The sequence below is a fragment of the Oncorhynchus mykiss genome, chromosome 13 (genome assembly GCF_057628025.1).
Source record: "Oncorhynchus mykiss isolate SJ-2025 chromosome 13, ASM5762802v1, whole genome shotgun sequence".
In the NCBI taxonomy this organism is placed as follows: domain Eukaryota; kingdom Metazoa; phylum Chordata; class Actinopteri; order Salmoniformes; family Salmonidae; genus Oncorhynchus; species Oncorhynchus mykiss.
Genome location: NC_143034.1, coordinates 43,266,911 through 43,282,907, shown reverse-complemented (window position 1 = coordinate 43,282,907; position 15,997 = coordinate 43,266,911). Strand labels below are relative to the sequence as shown.

The following is a 15,997-nucleotide window of genomic DNA, read 5'->3' as shown; positions in this document are numbered from 1 at the left end:
TATTTTGACGTTTTCATTTAATACGTTTATGACAATAAAAGTTTGGGTTATGTGTATTTAAAATGTCCCACTCTGTGTAGAACCTGAGAAGGCGATAAAGAAGGACGTGGAATGAAACCAATCTGCTGTGCTGAACTGTGCGTGGAAAATACCATTCACGGGGCCTGTGGCACATGACTAGTGAGGTAGGTTATTATTCTAAGGCCCATGTTCGCTTTTTTCCAAAGATGAACGCAAAGAAAACTGTATGATTTTTTAATGGGTCTTTCCAAAAATGGCACGCCCAGCAAATGCTCACTCCTTTGCATAATGAGTCCATATATTATATTAAACTAAAAAGCAGTCTATTCATGAACTTGGATTAAATAGTTTTATAGATTTTTTGCCGTATTTTGGTCCAATGTGGTGCATAATGGTACAATTCATACCCTATATCCTCCTGTAACATCCCATAATAAACAATTATGGTAATGATTCATCGATTTATTTTTCAGAAATGGAAAATAACAACATGGGCGTGGAACTCTGAGGTTGAATGTACAATAACATTGTTGGGTTTTATTCTCTGAATCCCTGCAGCCTATAGTAATTAAAATATGTCTTGAAGTTCGGGCCAACCAGAACTACTGGCTTGCAGATGTGCAACTGAGATATTTAAGTTTTTTGCGTCGCCAAGCATATGTGAATATTATATTTATTGTTAAGTAGACTAGGGGGTCAGTATTGGTTATTATGGCTCTGTACCACCCAATCCTGGGCCTGTTATGGTATTTTTCAGGAGGAAACAAACAGCTAAAACGATGTGGGCTTTCGTTTGGGGAAGAGGAGATGGGAAAGCCGACTGTCATAAAAGAGAGAAAGAAAATTCAATGCGGTGTGCCGCAATAAAATAATATGACTGCAATAAAACTTAATAGGGTATACCTTTCTGAAGGTTAAGAACTAAACGGCTGTAAAGCAAACACGGGGAGAAGGAAAAGTTTCAAGTCCTCCTTAATAACTGTTTCGAGGTGTCGTGTGGTAGGCCTAATCCACGTTCCTAGACCGGGGATTTACGCTGTTCCTTTGCGATTTTGTCGTTTATTGTTCGCTGCGTTTGTTGTTTTCGGATTCCACTAGGAGTGGGGGGCTTGCGTGGCGAGGTCTGGACTTCCAGATGAACCGCCGGAGTCCAGTGTTCGCGAAGCCTCCCTTTGTTTCATATCCGAGCGCATCCTGGCCGCTCTATAGCAGTGCCATAAAATGCCACAAAAAGATTCTGGCGAGACGTCTGACATAGGGGAACCTTAATCTGTTAACAACCTCGCCCCCAGGCTGGCCATTTTGTGGCAGAACCTTCGATTGTTAGGTCATGGAATAGGTTATAATAGGTGGTCAGAGTGCATCTCTTTCTTTTAAAAACTCTGTTTTCCCATGCTCTCATTTTCAGTTTGCAATTATGTTGTATGACAGACAGTATGCTGGGATTTTGCATACATTCATTGAGTAAAAAGACAAACTCCTAGACAATTTTATCAAACACCAGATTATCATACCAAATCTGAATTTACAATAAACATTGCAACCTATTTTTGACAATCATTACCACTCTTGTCAGTACTTGCTACCACTATGAGACACACAATTAGGCTGCTACTACGACCCTTTTCAGAAGAAATGACCATAATTATAGGCTACAATTAGGCCCCACAACAGTAACCAGAGATGAACGAATAGTAATTAGCGAAATGTATATTATACTGCCTCTAAGTTGTTTTGACATTTAAACCTATGAGAGCTACACTTCTCAAATATGTGCATAGTCATTGAGTGTCTATTCACATTGTTTTCTTTTTGTGATCAAGTTTTTATTATTTTTTGGGGGTTATCAGGACAAACAAAAAACACAAGCCAACAGAAATGACACAAATACACCCCCCCCCCCCCCCCCCCCCCCCCACCACCACCACCACCACAGGACCTGCTTATATTAGAATAATGCCTTTATACTACCAAGTGTTGTAGTCCATAACTTAATATTCTCTAATGTTGCACCATGTAGTCCAGAGATCATATGAATAACTGTGCCAGGAGCACTCTGGGTGCAGAGCACACGGACAGGGGTTGAGTTTATGTTCACCTGGAAAGCTCTTTTGGAGACGCATAACTCAAATGGGCAAAATGAATAAATAGCTTTGACTTCTAAATCTCTGCAAGCTAGACTTCTCAAATGTGTGCACAGAAAATGAATGTTTCTACTCATTTTTGTTGATTATGTTTTTCCATCAACTTTGGCAAAAGTTACGTAAATGATAATTTCCTAACATGAGCTTGACTCCAAGTTCTTAAAATAAATCTTCGGATCATTCTTATTTTCGTTTGAACCATGCACGAGAGGTCGTCGAATAGGGTTGAAGCACAATTTTCCCTCGTGTTAACACGTCATTCGTTTTTAGAAATAATTAAAAACCTCACTTGCCATATGATTACAAAGTTTCATAAATATTTTAACAATTTCGTGTTTTTTAATAAAAAATAAAAAACATTATTCAGGTCATTCATTTTACATGATTCATCTCAAATTATATGTTTAATTTGTTGTCTGCATATAATCAAATACAATAAGGTATGCCTTCTATTTGGTAGGCAGCTGTTAGAGTAACAACTTAAATGAAACAAATATCTATTATATTCTTTCCAACAATATGTAGGCCCATGTACGCAGCTAATTATTCTTACAAAAATAAGTTTTTAGGCTATATATAGAAATGACTCGATTGATAATATGTTGTCAATTAAATAGGCCTAGATAACGACACATTTTTAGCAATATTAATTGAACTAGACGGCATTAGGACTATGTAGAGACTAACATGTCTTCAGAAGAGGAACAGAAGAGGAACAGGTCTTGTGGCCAATATGGTTTTCTTATTTCGAAATAAGGCCTATACTTTCACGGTTTAGTTGCGAAATACCGTCATTATGTTGGTTTATGTGTGGTGTTTCTAGAATCATGAACTGGTATCAACTTGAAATCCCTGCGTCACACCTAAAAACGGCCTCTTGGTGGCGATGTTGGTCCACGAAAGAAAGCCTCCACTGTGTTGTCTGCCTATCCGGAAGTCCTTAGAAAACTCAGACAGGCCACTTTACACCACCTAAACTTGGGCGAAGGAAACCTCTTGCTTTACTTAAGATATTTTGAAGGGCGGCAAGAAGATTAATATAGGCCTATATGTTTCTCCTGTATTAGGGTAAGATTTAAATTTAGGCCTATACATTTGAATAGTCAAACAGAAGCACATTGACAATGATTTGGGCTATTTCTTTGCTTCTTCAGAAACGCTATTAGCCTGCAAATAATGTTTTGACCCTAAAGCACATATATAGAGGGCACAGCTCTTCTGAGAGGATTATATAGCCTACTAATCTGTAATAATTGATCTTCTGTTGGTTTAAAGTTGTTGTCCATGACTTTGGGAATAATTACTAAAATCAACTGAATGTTTTAAAGGTTTTTATGATTTATTGTTATTCGATTGCAATATGTTTAACTTTGTAGTACAACTATTATATTCATTGTTCGGATTGAAAAACGCTGTTCATATTTAGGTTTTTTACAATGTAACGAAATATGGAAATAAGTGACTCTTGCTGTAAACCGTCATATTAGAAGTAAAATGCCGCTAAATTGGGTAACACTACATTGGTAAAGCCTTTAGCGCTGTGAAATATGTTTGAATGTACATTAGAACTCCCTGATATGTAAAGGACAACAGTTAATTCAGTGTAGCTAATTCGAAAGTTTGTTATAATTCCAATAGATAGCACATTTATTTGGGTTAGAACCTTTATTAAAATTGCAGTACACTCCTTAACGTCATGAATGCACAAGCTAAGAAGTATGAAAAAAATGGCAGACAAATTGTCCTACTGTAAGTTGGACATTCACATGACATATGTTTTAAAGTTTTCCAAAAACACGGTTAATAATATGTTTTAAAAAATTGCAACTGTTACCTTTGACAGTAGCCTAGCAGGGCTAATGCTTGCGTACGCACACTGGGAATAAAATAATGCACGCAAAATTGCCATTTTATCACTTAATTTCAACAATCTTGAACATATAGGCCTATATCTTACATAATATCGGACAACTGCATAAAACAAGAATAACAAAGAGTTATAATTCGTTTGGCTCCTATACTACAATGTAAGTCATATATTGGCCAATACAACCTAACTAAGACGTTATCATAATCTTAATTATCTAGGCTAGTTGTCCTAATATTAGAATTCTGAATAAATGCTTGGCGACACTCCTCCTGGCTTGATTTTGTAAATGCAAACTACGCTCAGCCTATTTCTCTAACCAATCACGTATAGATTGGCCTATATTCTCTTTAAAGCGTATTTTGGTCCCAATCTTAACAATAGTTACGTTTTTATGAGGTCATTAACGAACACAAACTTCACCTCAAGTTATCCCCTCATTAAGTTATTCCAGAAAATACGTCTAGGGGTTAAAATATCAGCTTATATAATGACAGTCCGTATGGAAAACACAACTAAAATGACAATTAAATACTTGAATATTTCTGTATCGGTGAAATTGCTCCAAGTGAAGCATTTATGGCTTTGGTCGTGGAACCTCATAAAATCTTAACAGCTTTTTTTGATGCTAGGTGTAAACAACAAACAGCCTCAGCGTTTATTGCATTTTATAGTTTGTTAAACCATTTACAACCACTTTCTCCATTATACCACGAGTGTCGCTCCTTTCAGACATCTTCACATCTTTATGAATATCATATTTATAAAAAGACTATAATCAAAATGTTAAATCTGACTACCTCGTTTGTTCTCAACAAGCCTCAGACGCTGGTGCCGGGGCTTTGACAAGTTGTTTTAGAACTGCAATTACATTTATAGGACTTGTTAAAACTGATACCAATTACATCGTGTACTTTCACAATTTGCCAGGGCGACTTTGACATTTTCGAAAAAGAGGATCCCACCTCATTATAATTTAGAAATGAATGAGTAGGCTATATGTGCATCCCTTTAGGTTGACTATTAGCTAGGCTAATGCTAAAAATCCATCTCTCCAAGAGAGGTTTTTAGAGTGGGTAAGTTGTGGTGGGTGGGGGCGCTCTCTATTTGATCTGATGCAAAGCGGCAGATTTCTCATTAACTTACCCGCTTGAATATATTAATGCGCATATTCTCCCCTCCTCTCTCCTTCGACCCCCCTCTCTTCCCCCTAGTCCATTGCTCCCTCTCCCTTTCTCTTTTTCTCTCTTTTTCATTCTCTCACTCCTTCCATATCAGAAGCCCGCAGAGTAGAGCAGTGTCCGTGTGGGATGCGAGAAGCCAATGAGATGAGGACCCGATAATAGATGCAAATTATCGTGAAAAGACACCGCAAAATATGAAACAACTCATTTGCAGCGGAGTAAATCACAGAAAACTGTTTGTAAACTGGCACCTCATACCAGAATTGTGATGCAGGAGCACTTCAGTGGAGACGATTTTATGGAATCGGCATGATTGTGGCTTCGGCTATTTAGATTGGGTGTTTTGAAATACAACATCAGTCCATATATTGCGAACCAGCTTGGGTTCTTTCTTTTTTTTTCACCCAATAACTCTTCAATTGCCTTCCTCTCGAGCGCTTGAGTCTTTATAATCACAAACAACAACAAAACCAACAACAACAAAAGATGAGTTCATATTTTGTCAACTCTCTCTTCTCCAAATACAAGAGCGGAGACTCTTTACGTCCCAATTATTACGAGTGCGGGTTCGCGCAGGACCTTGGGAGTAGACCCACAGTAGTGTATGGACCAGGCACTGGAGCAACTTTCCAACATCCCCCTCAAATCCAGGAATTTTACCACCACGGAGCGTCCACGCTCTCCAGTGCCCCTTACCAACAGAGTCCCTGCGCCGTAACATGCCATGGAGAGCCGGGCAACTTCTACGGGTACGACGCTCTCCAGAGGCAAACCCTTTTTGGACCCCAGGACGCAGATTTGGTCCAGTACAACGACTGCAAGCTAGCCGCTGGTGGTATCGGGGATGAGACGGAGAGCACGGAACAGAGCCCCTCTCCAACGCAGTTATTCCCATGGATGAGACCGCAATGTAAGTCCGAGCTAGAACTGAAACACTGCGTGTGGGTATGCATGAATAGCGGGAAAGGGGTAGAATATTAAACCTCAAACCATTCGCAATTAGGGCCGAGGTGCGTTTCCTGTGTTCAAAAGGAGAGACAAAGTGCTTTTATTGTTTTATGGTGTCCAAAACTTTACAGTTTAATGACCCCGCCATATACAAGAGAGAGGGGTATAGAGAAGAGAGCAAATCTTTTCTCTCCATGTGCGAGCTGGCCCGCAGCTGATTATCTTACTTCTCACCCCGGTTAAAGTTTTACTACTCCCTTTTACGACTTAAAGTGGTCTCGGGGATTATTTCGCTACAAGGTGGCCATTTCCCACAGGTTAGGCGCTTTATGGCTTCACCCAATGCGTTGAGTAGCCTATGTGTGGCCGTCAGACATGATTTGCTTTGGATTTTATTTAATATCCCATGAATGTGTGGACATTGAACATCCAATCATTTGAATTGCATTGCAATGCTGATAAATCACTTGGAAGTCAATCTAGGTTTAAGTAACCTCGGATATATATAAGAAATGAGTGGATTATATAATTGATAGCTTCAGTCTGTAGGCCTAGACAATAATAATTGCTTATGGGGATATTGGGGATGGAGATAAGGGGATTGCATTTGTGAAATTGTATGGGCTATTTGTTATGGCTATTTGTATGTTTTCCTCAAACATGTCCTCTCATTTTGTCAGTAGCTGCCGGACGGAGGCGAGGCCGACAGACCTACAGCCGTTACCAGACACTGGAGCTGGAGAAAGAGTTCCTATTCAACCCCTATCTGACCCGCAAGCGGCGAATAGAGGTATCGCACGCCCTGGGACTGACCGAGAGACAGGTCAAAATCTGGTTTCAGAACAGGAGGATGAAATGGAAAAAGGAAAACAACAAGGACAAATTCCCCAGCAGTAAGACAGAGCAGGAAGAGATCGAGAAGGAGAAACGACAGAAGGAGCAGGGCGCGGGGACACACTCGTCTGGGGAAGACTGCGACAAAGCCAAGCAAATGTAAGCTATAGGGAGACTGGGGGGTCGACTTTGGCTAGTCGTTCCAGGTTTGATTCATTCGAAGGGAAAGTCTCCTGACGGTGACAAAGGACAGGACCATCCACATTGTGGTTGTTGGGAGACAAAATGAAACATTTGAACGGGAAATGAAGCATTTGTACTTTTTATCTGATGTTGGAAATTATTATTGTGTTAAAAATAGAGTCCTTTCATTGTGGAACAATTATCGTGAAAAAAAAAACATTTATATTGTTAGAATTTTGTCATTAACAATTATCTCGGCAGCTGTATAGTTTTTAAGTTAAATGGTGCACTTTTTACTGTTCTCACTTCTATGTTATGACGTCGTGGCGAATAATGAATTCCAACAACATGAAACTGCCTATTTATGCTGTATAGGCTTTCCTATTTTTACACTTGTCCTTCCTTAGTTCGTTTTGATTGATGGTATTTTGTTGTCTTCCTTATTTGGGTAAGCATGCGCACAGTGCAAAAATTGAGAAAAAAAAAAGAATAAAAATGCAATGGAAATAAAAAAGGATGTCATGTGACCCCTCGTTTAAACAGAATGTGTACTGTAGGCTACTCGTGAATTAGTTTATGGGGACTTGATGATATGCTTTATTGTTCTTCATCACTTTGTTCTATTGTCTAAACCTGGAAGCGGCGGAAGACAGAGGACACAATAAAGTTTACAAGCGAGAATCTGTGACATCATTGCCGCTTCATTTCCTCTCAAGGTGTGAATCCCAATAGTGCCCGTCACCACACAGTCTGACTCAACCAATTAGTAATCTTACCCAAAGTACACAAGTGCATTAAAACCTTCACCAAACCAATGAGTATTTATGGCTACTGGGTGCACACTTCTAACAATGTAGGGATTGACGCATGGTCAGAATTGTGTCGCCCATGTTTATCTCCACGCAAACTTGACATAGATAAGGCCATGGCATGTGGAACCACACTGTAAAGTCTGGCTAAACCATATGACTATTGGCAGTAACAACACCCCCCCCCCCCTTCAGAAAAAAAACGTGATGATATCTCACTTCCCATAACAGTCACATTCGTGTTGAGTCTTATTCGAGAGGTGGAAAGAAAAAAAAAGTGCATAAAAGCACCTGTGCGCCAGGTAAATCTTGTCAAACGCTGAGAGAGCGTGGTACGTGGCACTAGGCGACTCGAGACAGCTACTGGCCTCCCTGTTCCGTAAAAACAAAAGTGCTTGTGTTGTCCAGAGCTTCTCTGTCGTGCTGGAGATGGAAGCTGTGAAAAGAGGGATGCTCTGAAGCAGAAATTCTCCCAGAGAGGGCCGGAGTGGGCTCCACTGGTCCCTGGACATAGTACAGGCATCGTGCGCAGAGACCACAATAACACACAGAGGAACTTGCTGAGAGATCCCACCACTGACAAGGATAAGTCAAATCGATATGGAAACTAATAGGTTTTTCTCATTTGTGTGGTGTCCAACGAGAAGTCGAGGACATTTTAAGACCTGTCTGTATACATTCAGTTGGATATTTGTAAGCATCAGCCCTTTTTATCACTGTGCAACGCGCTGGGTGATTACATAATATATTCTATTGACCATCGATTTGTTTGTGTTCTAGTTAGTTCCTTGATTGGAGGTAGGCCTACCTTTTGGCTTCGAGTGAATAGACTGAAGTATTTTATGTGTATGGTCAGCGGTGCACTATTTTCCACATTAGCTGAGCTTGTAGGAAGCCCTGCTGTTATTGGACGAGTTTGTATCACATGGCCCTCGTCACGTGGCCCCTGAGGAAAAAGGGGTGATTTTTGGTGTAAATCTAGACTGTAATTCTGTAATATATCACAGTACCTCGTAAAACCGACAGTAAAACCTCCCGGCCTACAAATCACCGGTCAAATTATGAGTTCATTGTATTATGCGAACGCTTTGTTTTCCAAATATCAAGCTGCAAGTTCGGTTATTCCAAGTGGGGTCTTTCCCGAGCAAACTTCTTGCGCCTTTGCGTCCAGTTCACCCGGAGCCAGCAGCTATGTCTCGGGCTCCGGCGGCGCAGGCTTCTCCTCCTCTTCCTCCACACTGTCGGGACTGTACAATAACGCAGGGAACATGCCCACCCAAACCCGCAGCATGTATCCCTCTGCGTACGGGCTGGGCACCGGCTCTCTGAACATGCACTGCTCCCACTTTGAACACCCCAACCTCTCCATGATTTGCTCCGGTGGTGACCCGTCCAAGGTGTCCAGCTGCGGTAAGGCGGAGCAGAGACAGAACGAGGACAGTTTACGGATCTACCCATGGATGAGAACCTCAGGTATGTGAGCTTAAAATGTATGTTTTCAAAAGAAGAGGAGGGGAGAAAGGAATGGGGCTTTGGGCCGACCTAATAATTATCGTAAACGGTCTTATAACAGTGCGGTTGCGAAGTGGCCAGGGCTACTTCCTCAACTATGCTTTACGCCGCTTTGCCTGCGCATCTTTTATTGCTATATGACCTCAATAAAACCGTAATTTAAGACATCTGAATATTCATTAGGCGGTATTGTGTTAAAACAGAAAGAGGAAGGGCGTTGGATTATTTTACTCCGTTCTCGGGTAGAAAGAAATAGCCTAAACAGGCTAATCCATCGCTTTCTGTTGTTTATGCTGTTTCGATAGGATCTCGTGGTAAGCGCACTCTACAACACAGCATGATTTCCAGATGCCTGGTCTCTGCCCCGTGTTCGCTGGCTTATATTATTATCGCGTAAATGCCTCCGAGTGTTGCAAACACTAAAAACACTGTGATGCTAATAGTTGGTTAGCTCTTGGTTTGCGATGTTAGGCTGTGTTGTTTTGTTATAGAAACGCCTTTGTCTGACATTCTGAACTGGCTTGATGAATAGTTTCAGTGGGCCTTACAGCTGCCTACAGCCCACACAACAAACAAGTAAGTCTAGTCTAAGAAAATGATGCTTACAAAATAGCAATTCATGTTACGCCAGTGTTTGATTCAGTGTACTGTCAAATAATGTCACGCGTAAAACGCGTGTGTGTAGATGTGTAAGTGGCTGTGTAGCTGTGGTATGTGTCTCTGCGCACGCCTGCCTGTGTTTGTGTGGTGTGCGTTGTATGCACTTTAGGAGGCTGAACAACTACACACCATCAACGAACAACCACTTTTAGTGCGCGCGGCTCATGTGAAATAGTGGCTGACAACAATTTTGTCGAATCATTTTTAGTAACCTCTCAAGGCCTTGGCTACTATTAGCACAAAATTCCTATCAGTCAATTGTCAATTTAGTGCTCCCTCCTCTTGTTAGCCTCTGGCGTAAAACGTACAACATCATAAATAGTTTTGAAACATACGTCCTCATTAGCAGGGATTTTGACATCTTCTTGCAGACATTCGTTTCCACGCGTTTTCTCATAAAACGTGTAAATTGTGTGTAGGCTATGTATGTCCTTGTGTGAAATATGCATACTTTAAAAAAAAAATCCTAATGGAAGCGTGCTCATGCCTGGCTTGTCTGTCTCTCTTTGCCAGCCTACCGCTTGCTAATTTGGTTATAGGAGCCACCAACTGACTTTGAAAAACTAATTTAGATTTTCAGGTGTAATTTTATGAGGCTAAGACTATTCATACACAAATAAATATAACAAATCAAGACATTGCTCAAATTGACTAGTAGGTACACACAGTGATGGACCAGCATGCAGGCAGTCTCTCTCTCACACACACACACACACACACACACACACACACACACACACACACACACACACACACACCCACAGTCTTGTACAGCTGACATTGTGGGGACACACAATTCACTCCCATTCAAAATCCTATTTTCTCTAATCCCTAACCCTACACCTAACTCTAACCCTAAGCCTAACCTTAACCCTAGCTCCCAACCCTTAACATAATTCTAACCTTAACCCTAAACCACCTAGAAATAGCATTTGACCGCGTGGGGACTAACAAAATGTCCCCAGTTGGTCAAATTTTTGTTTGTTTACTATTCTTGTGTCGACTAAGATCCTCACAAGAATAGTTACACACTCACACACTCTCTCACTCACTCACTCACTCACTCACTCACACACACAACATACACAACATGTTTTTTACGACATGCTCACCAGCATGGCATGGCCTAGCAATTAACTTATATAATTTAATTTAGATGAAAGGACATAAATAGTTGTTTAACTAGACTATTTGAGTGTGATGTTTGAGCCTAAAAAGCACATTTTTCTATGTGAAAGGAAATGTATGCTATGGAAATACACCCACTTCTCCATAACAAATGTAACTTCATAAATAATATCCTTATCAAATGTAGTTTGTAGATAGTCACACACACACACACACACACACACACACACACACACACACACACACACACACACACACACACTCTCTCTCTCTCACCCAGACATTAACTTTCAATGTGTTGTAGACTATGCGCGAGCGTACTAGATAGAGGGTCTCTGAGAGCACAATGCTCGCTCTTGTTAAAATTCCTGACAAAACTGCGTTTCACGGAGAATAATTCCAGCCAAGCCGTTTCTCTCTGCTGAAACACAAATCACCGAGGACACCATGGGAGAGAAAAATATAATCCATAAGAATATACCCCCCTCTCTCTCTCTCTCGCTCCCTACTTCTCGCTCCCCCCCTTCGGCTGGCTCCCTAGACCTCCAAACCTCCTCCTGTCTCATTTCGAGCCAGTTTCAGCCAGAATTGTGACACGTCACCAGAGAGGAAATGAGAACCAAACCAGTGACCACGGCGTGCAATAAAACCCCACAGTGCTGCAGCTCAGCTCAGACTCCATTCGATGTCTGCCTTGAGCGGAAACGGGAGTAGACCCATCCCATTCGCAACGTATGCGGGACTTTTGGAAGTAAAACCACTTGTGTATGTAAACAGGGAGTGATCTTGTTTTGCTCCTCGCCTATATGCCATCGACGTTTATTCGAGAAGGCCCTACGCCCAATTACAATAGTGGTCCTGTTGTGTGGGGAAGGGTTGTGTTGTTGTGCACACGAAAACTCCCATTTTATGTTCCAAGGAAATGTAATGTTAGGTATTTTGTGCAAAAAGAAAATGCATGAATATACAGCTGAGCATTTTCAGCTGGATTTTATGGTTTTGTAGCCTACTTCTATTGTATAAGCTAGGCTACCTGTTATGGAAGGAACTTGCGTGCCATTTGCCACTATTGGTTTGAATCCTTGCCAATTTGAATGATACTGTGTATCAGTCGATATATCTTTACAGGTAGATGCTATTTCTATTAACTGCATCATTAATGTCAATGAAAAGGAAGTGGCGCTAAGTATAAGGCTATTTGAGATACTTTACAAAAATACAATGTATTATGCACATGATGGAATAGAAAACCTATAGATTACCTAAGCTTGTGATACAAGCATTTAAAGGCCTATAGTATCTCATTACAAATATTCCTTATTTATTCCTATTCTTTTCTTGTTATTTTCATGAAACGTTGCTGGATTTGAGGCCAAAATGGCACTAAAGATTTGTGGTGGGCCTACAGTCAACGCTATCTGAACAGGAATACTAATGGAAAAACACTGCACTTTATTTATATTTCTGATAAGTGATACTTTTTTAAACTAGAATTCCATAACAAAATAACAGTGTGGAAATTACTCTCACTTCCTTTCAGGCCTATACATCCGCTTCCCTCTTACTACCCCACTGCTATACCTGCGGGGATTATGAAACTATTTACTGTACACTTAAAATTAGTAGTGGAAACAGCTCGTAAAATGTAACTTTTATGTGTTTATATTTGCTCCGCAAGGCGTGTTTACAACATAGGCCACTACTGAGGTAGCACAACAGATGCAGTACATTTGGCCCAGCTAGATTCAGAAATGTAATTATTTCCAAACTATGAGAAAGATTTCCCCCGTTGCTTTTTAACCTCCGAGAAGATAGTAAATAAGATAGCAACTAATTCTTCGAATCATATAATTCTCAGAAATATAACATGATTGTTGCATTTATTTCAACACATATCACAACATTTCCCTCCACTGGGCTTTTGCTTTCTATGCACTTTTATCAAAGCTTTGTTATTTAAGTTTTTAAAATAACCCACAAGGTATAGCCTATAGGCCGACACGTTCAAAAGAACAAACAAACAAAGTCCATCTAGAGCATTCGATGATATTACATTTTTTTACTACTTCAGTTTGTTGAGAAAAATGAAATGTGGTTTCCTCTCGATTTCTGTCTGTTCAGTGTTTTCACACAAGCTCTGCCTCTGTTATTTACAGGTGCAGACAGGAAGCGAGGTCGACAGACGTACACGCGTTACCAGACGCTGGAGCTTGAGAAGGAGTTCCACTTCAATCGCTACCTGACTCGCCGAAGACGCATAGAGATCGCTCACGCGCTGTGTCTCACCGAGAGGCAGATCAAAATCTGGTTCCAGAACCGGAGGATGAAGTGGAAGAAGGAGAACAAGACGCCCGGACGGAGCTCCCCTGCAGCCGAACCGCCGGGGGGCGAGGAGGACGAAGATGAAGACGAGTAGCGACGGCGAAAGGACGGTGAAAAGACTAATGGGCACTACATGAGACTGATATTATATTAAAACCGTAGGGGGAAACCGTGTCTCCCCTATTCTTACACTGAGTTAAACATACAATACTACCTACAAGATTAATGATTTATTCATATAGTCTAAAGCCACGTCTTGTTTTGTTAAAAGTACAGTGAAATTGTATAGATAAAAAAATGACATTGATTTCTAAGCGATACTAAATAAGCTATTGTTGCTTACATGTTGATTTAAATAAATATTATCCCGTTTTCTTTGGCATAGATCTGTAATATTGCAAAACCCTGGTTGGGAAAACTAGCCTGTATGCGAGAAAAGGGATCGGCTTTGCAGTAGTTATGCAGCTCTACGATCAGCCTTGTTATTCTATGTTCATTCTCTGTCATCTTGTGATCTTCTGGGTGTATATTTTATGACTTGTTGTAAAGGGCTTTTACCCCTATGTCAATTGATTTGACGTATTTTGTTTTTATTCTCGACATGTAGGAATTTGTATATTTTCGTGTTATGAGGAACTATTTGTTATTCAATTGCACAAGTGTTCTGTTCATGCCAATAAAACAAAAAGTAATCAATTGCAAATTATTTTGTTTTGGATTTCTCTTGGGTATATTCTACATTCCTAAATGCTTGGGCACTATATGTTTGTAGTACATAGACCTATGTGATGGGCGATGGCCTATCGATGAGGCTTAGGCTATTTGTTGAATCCAAAATAATATTCTTATCGAAGATTAAAAAAGAAAAAGACAAACGCTAACATGTATGATGGTTCAATGGCTCGGTCTACAGGCTACATGTACAGTTGTAGGTGATATATCTTCATTTCATTTCACAAAATGAGCCTGCATTAAGGCTTTTGTTGAACAAAACTAGTGGGAGCATGATACTATCCACAATTCTTAACATAATTATTTTCGCTAATTATCACATTTGGTTGATAGTAGGCTAGCTTTCCACTGACAGGCTAGTCTGGTCAAACAAATAAATAATAGGTCCATTCATTTGTAGGCCTTATAGCAAAGTGTTCCAATTTTCATTTAATATTATTTTGAATCTGTGTTTATAAAGTCAAGATAGTCTAACCTGTTTTCATTTCTAACGCAGCCCAATGTTTAATATAGATTATAACAGGGATACTTGTATTGCTAAAAACATTTTGAATATTCCGTTTATTTATATATCGTTTAGGCTAACCTATGGATGTTAAATCTACCCGTTTGCCATGGAATTGCTGGCTATAGTCTCTGCCTTGTTTCTGTGCATTCAACACTGACCAAAAGAAGGCTTATATTGGGGGTTGTAACTATTGCGTTTATTGCATCAATGAAAGACCGGAAACCACCATCAAAGTAACAAAAAAATCAACAAAATGGGAAACAGGCGCTTACGAAAACGTCTGCTCATGTGACAGGATTGCAGGCCCAGCAACAATACCCGTCTTCAGAGTTTAGTCTTTCCTTTTTCATTTTCGTTAATAATCAACATATTTCATTTGCTTATAGGAAGCATCAAATTGCATCGTTTAGCTATTGTATGTTAGACGAAAAAGAAACCAGGATGCAAATCCATTTCATTCTCTTAAGGACCTTCTTAGAAGACATCTTTCTGATTTGGGCCTTGGCCACAATGCGTCTTTTTTTATGCCGCAGTGCGAAACATTTTACGCACGCCTTTTTGTAGCATAGATATTCAGTTGAATGTTGATATTTGCATATTTCCATGGTTGTGTTGTTCCACACGATTCGATTAAACCTTCTTATCAAAGTATCTCCTATTGGACATTTTGGTAGACCGGCATGCTTTGTTTAACTTACACGCCTCAAAGTCTGTTTTTAATGCTATATCGTAGCCGTGCAAGACTTTCTGTTCTGAAAATGGTTTTATTCTGAACATGCACCACCAATACACAGTCAATACATAAAGCTGGTCTCATACAAGCAATATTAAGGCAAATAATATATAAAATCTGAACAAAGGCCTTGATAATGCATAGATAGCCTATCAGCAACGTAAATGGCTAACATTTATGTGATATGAGTATGCAACGATTCAATGAGATATGCTGGTTCATCATGAGCTCTTGCTGTAAGTAATTGTTTTTGATGTGTTTTTTAAATTTATTTTACGTTTCAACAATAGAATGATATAACTAAACAACAGGGAAAATGGTCAACGTAAGCCTAGTCTTGTCCTCCCAAGTTCTTGCTATCCATAATATTTACGCATTGTGCCAATAGCACACTGAGACATCCCTTTTCAAA

At 40.1% G+C, this 15,997-nt stretch overlaps 2 protein-coding genes across 5 annotated transcripts; both read left to right on the top strand.

Moving 5' to 3' along the window:
• The first annotated feature begins 3,107 nt into the window (after nucleotides 1-3,107).
• Nucleotides 3,108-7,866, top strand: LOC110486171 (homeobox protein Hox-B8a). Of its 3 annotated transcripts, none has more exons than XM_090196256.1 (3): nucleotides 3,108-3,233; nucleotides 5,247-6,126; nucleotides 6,848-7,866. In XM_090196256.1, the coding sequence occupies exons 2-3, from the start codon at nucleotides 5,703-5,705 to the stop codon at nucleotides 7,159-7,161; spliced, it is 738 nt and encodes a 245-aa protein (XP_090052382.1). In that variant the 5' UTR covers nucleotides 3,108-3,233; nucleotides 5,247-5,702; the 3' UTR covers nucleotides 7,162-7,866. The 3 variants fall into 3 exon arrangements, with proteins under 3 accessions (XP_090052382.1, XP_021413261.1, XP_021413262.1); XM_021557586.3 differs by having other exon boundaries at nucleotides 3,122-3,233; nucleotides 6,845-7,866; XM_021557587.3 differs by lacking the exon at nucleotides 3,108-3,233 and having other exon boundaries at nucleotides 3,818-6,126.
• Nucleotides 7,863-14,315, top strand: LOC110486172 (homeobox protein Hox-A7). Of its 2 annotated transcripts, none has more exons than XM_021557588.3 (2): nucleotides 7,863-9,463; nucleotides 13,447-14,315. In XM_021557588.3, exons 1-2 carry the CDS (start codon nucleotides 9,052-9,054, stop codon nucleotides 13,704-13,706), a joined length of 672 nt encoding a protein of 223 aa, XP_021413263.1. In that variant the 5' UTR covers nucleotides 7,863-9,051; the 3' UTR covers nucleotides 13,707-14,315. The 2 variants fall into 2 exon arrangements, with proteins under 2 accessions (XP_021413263.1, XP_090052383.1); XM_090196257.1 differs by lacking the exon at nucleotides 7,863-9,463 and adding an exon at nucleotides 9,545-10,078.
• The last annotated feature ends 1,682 nt before the right edge of the window (nucleotides 14,316-15,997 follow it).

Coding starts and splice junctions, on each gene's coding strand:
- LOC110486171 (XM_021557586.3), top strand. CDS start 5,703: ATGAGTTCATATTTTGTCAACTCTCTCTTCTCCAAATACAAGAGCGGA. Junction 6,127..6,844: donor CCCATGGATGAGACCGCAAT/GTAAGTCCGAGC, acceptor TCATTTTGTCAG/TAGCTGCCGGACGGAGGCGA.
- LOC110486172 (XM_021557588.3), top strand. CDS start 9,052: ATGAGTTCATTGTATTATGCGAACGCTTTGTTTTCCAAATATCAAGCT. Junction 9,464..13,446: donor CCCATGGATGAGAACCTCAG/GTATGTGAGCTT, acceptor TGTTATTTACAG/GTGCAGACAGGAAGCGAGGT.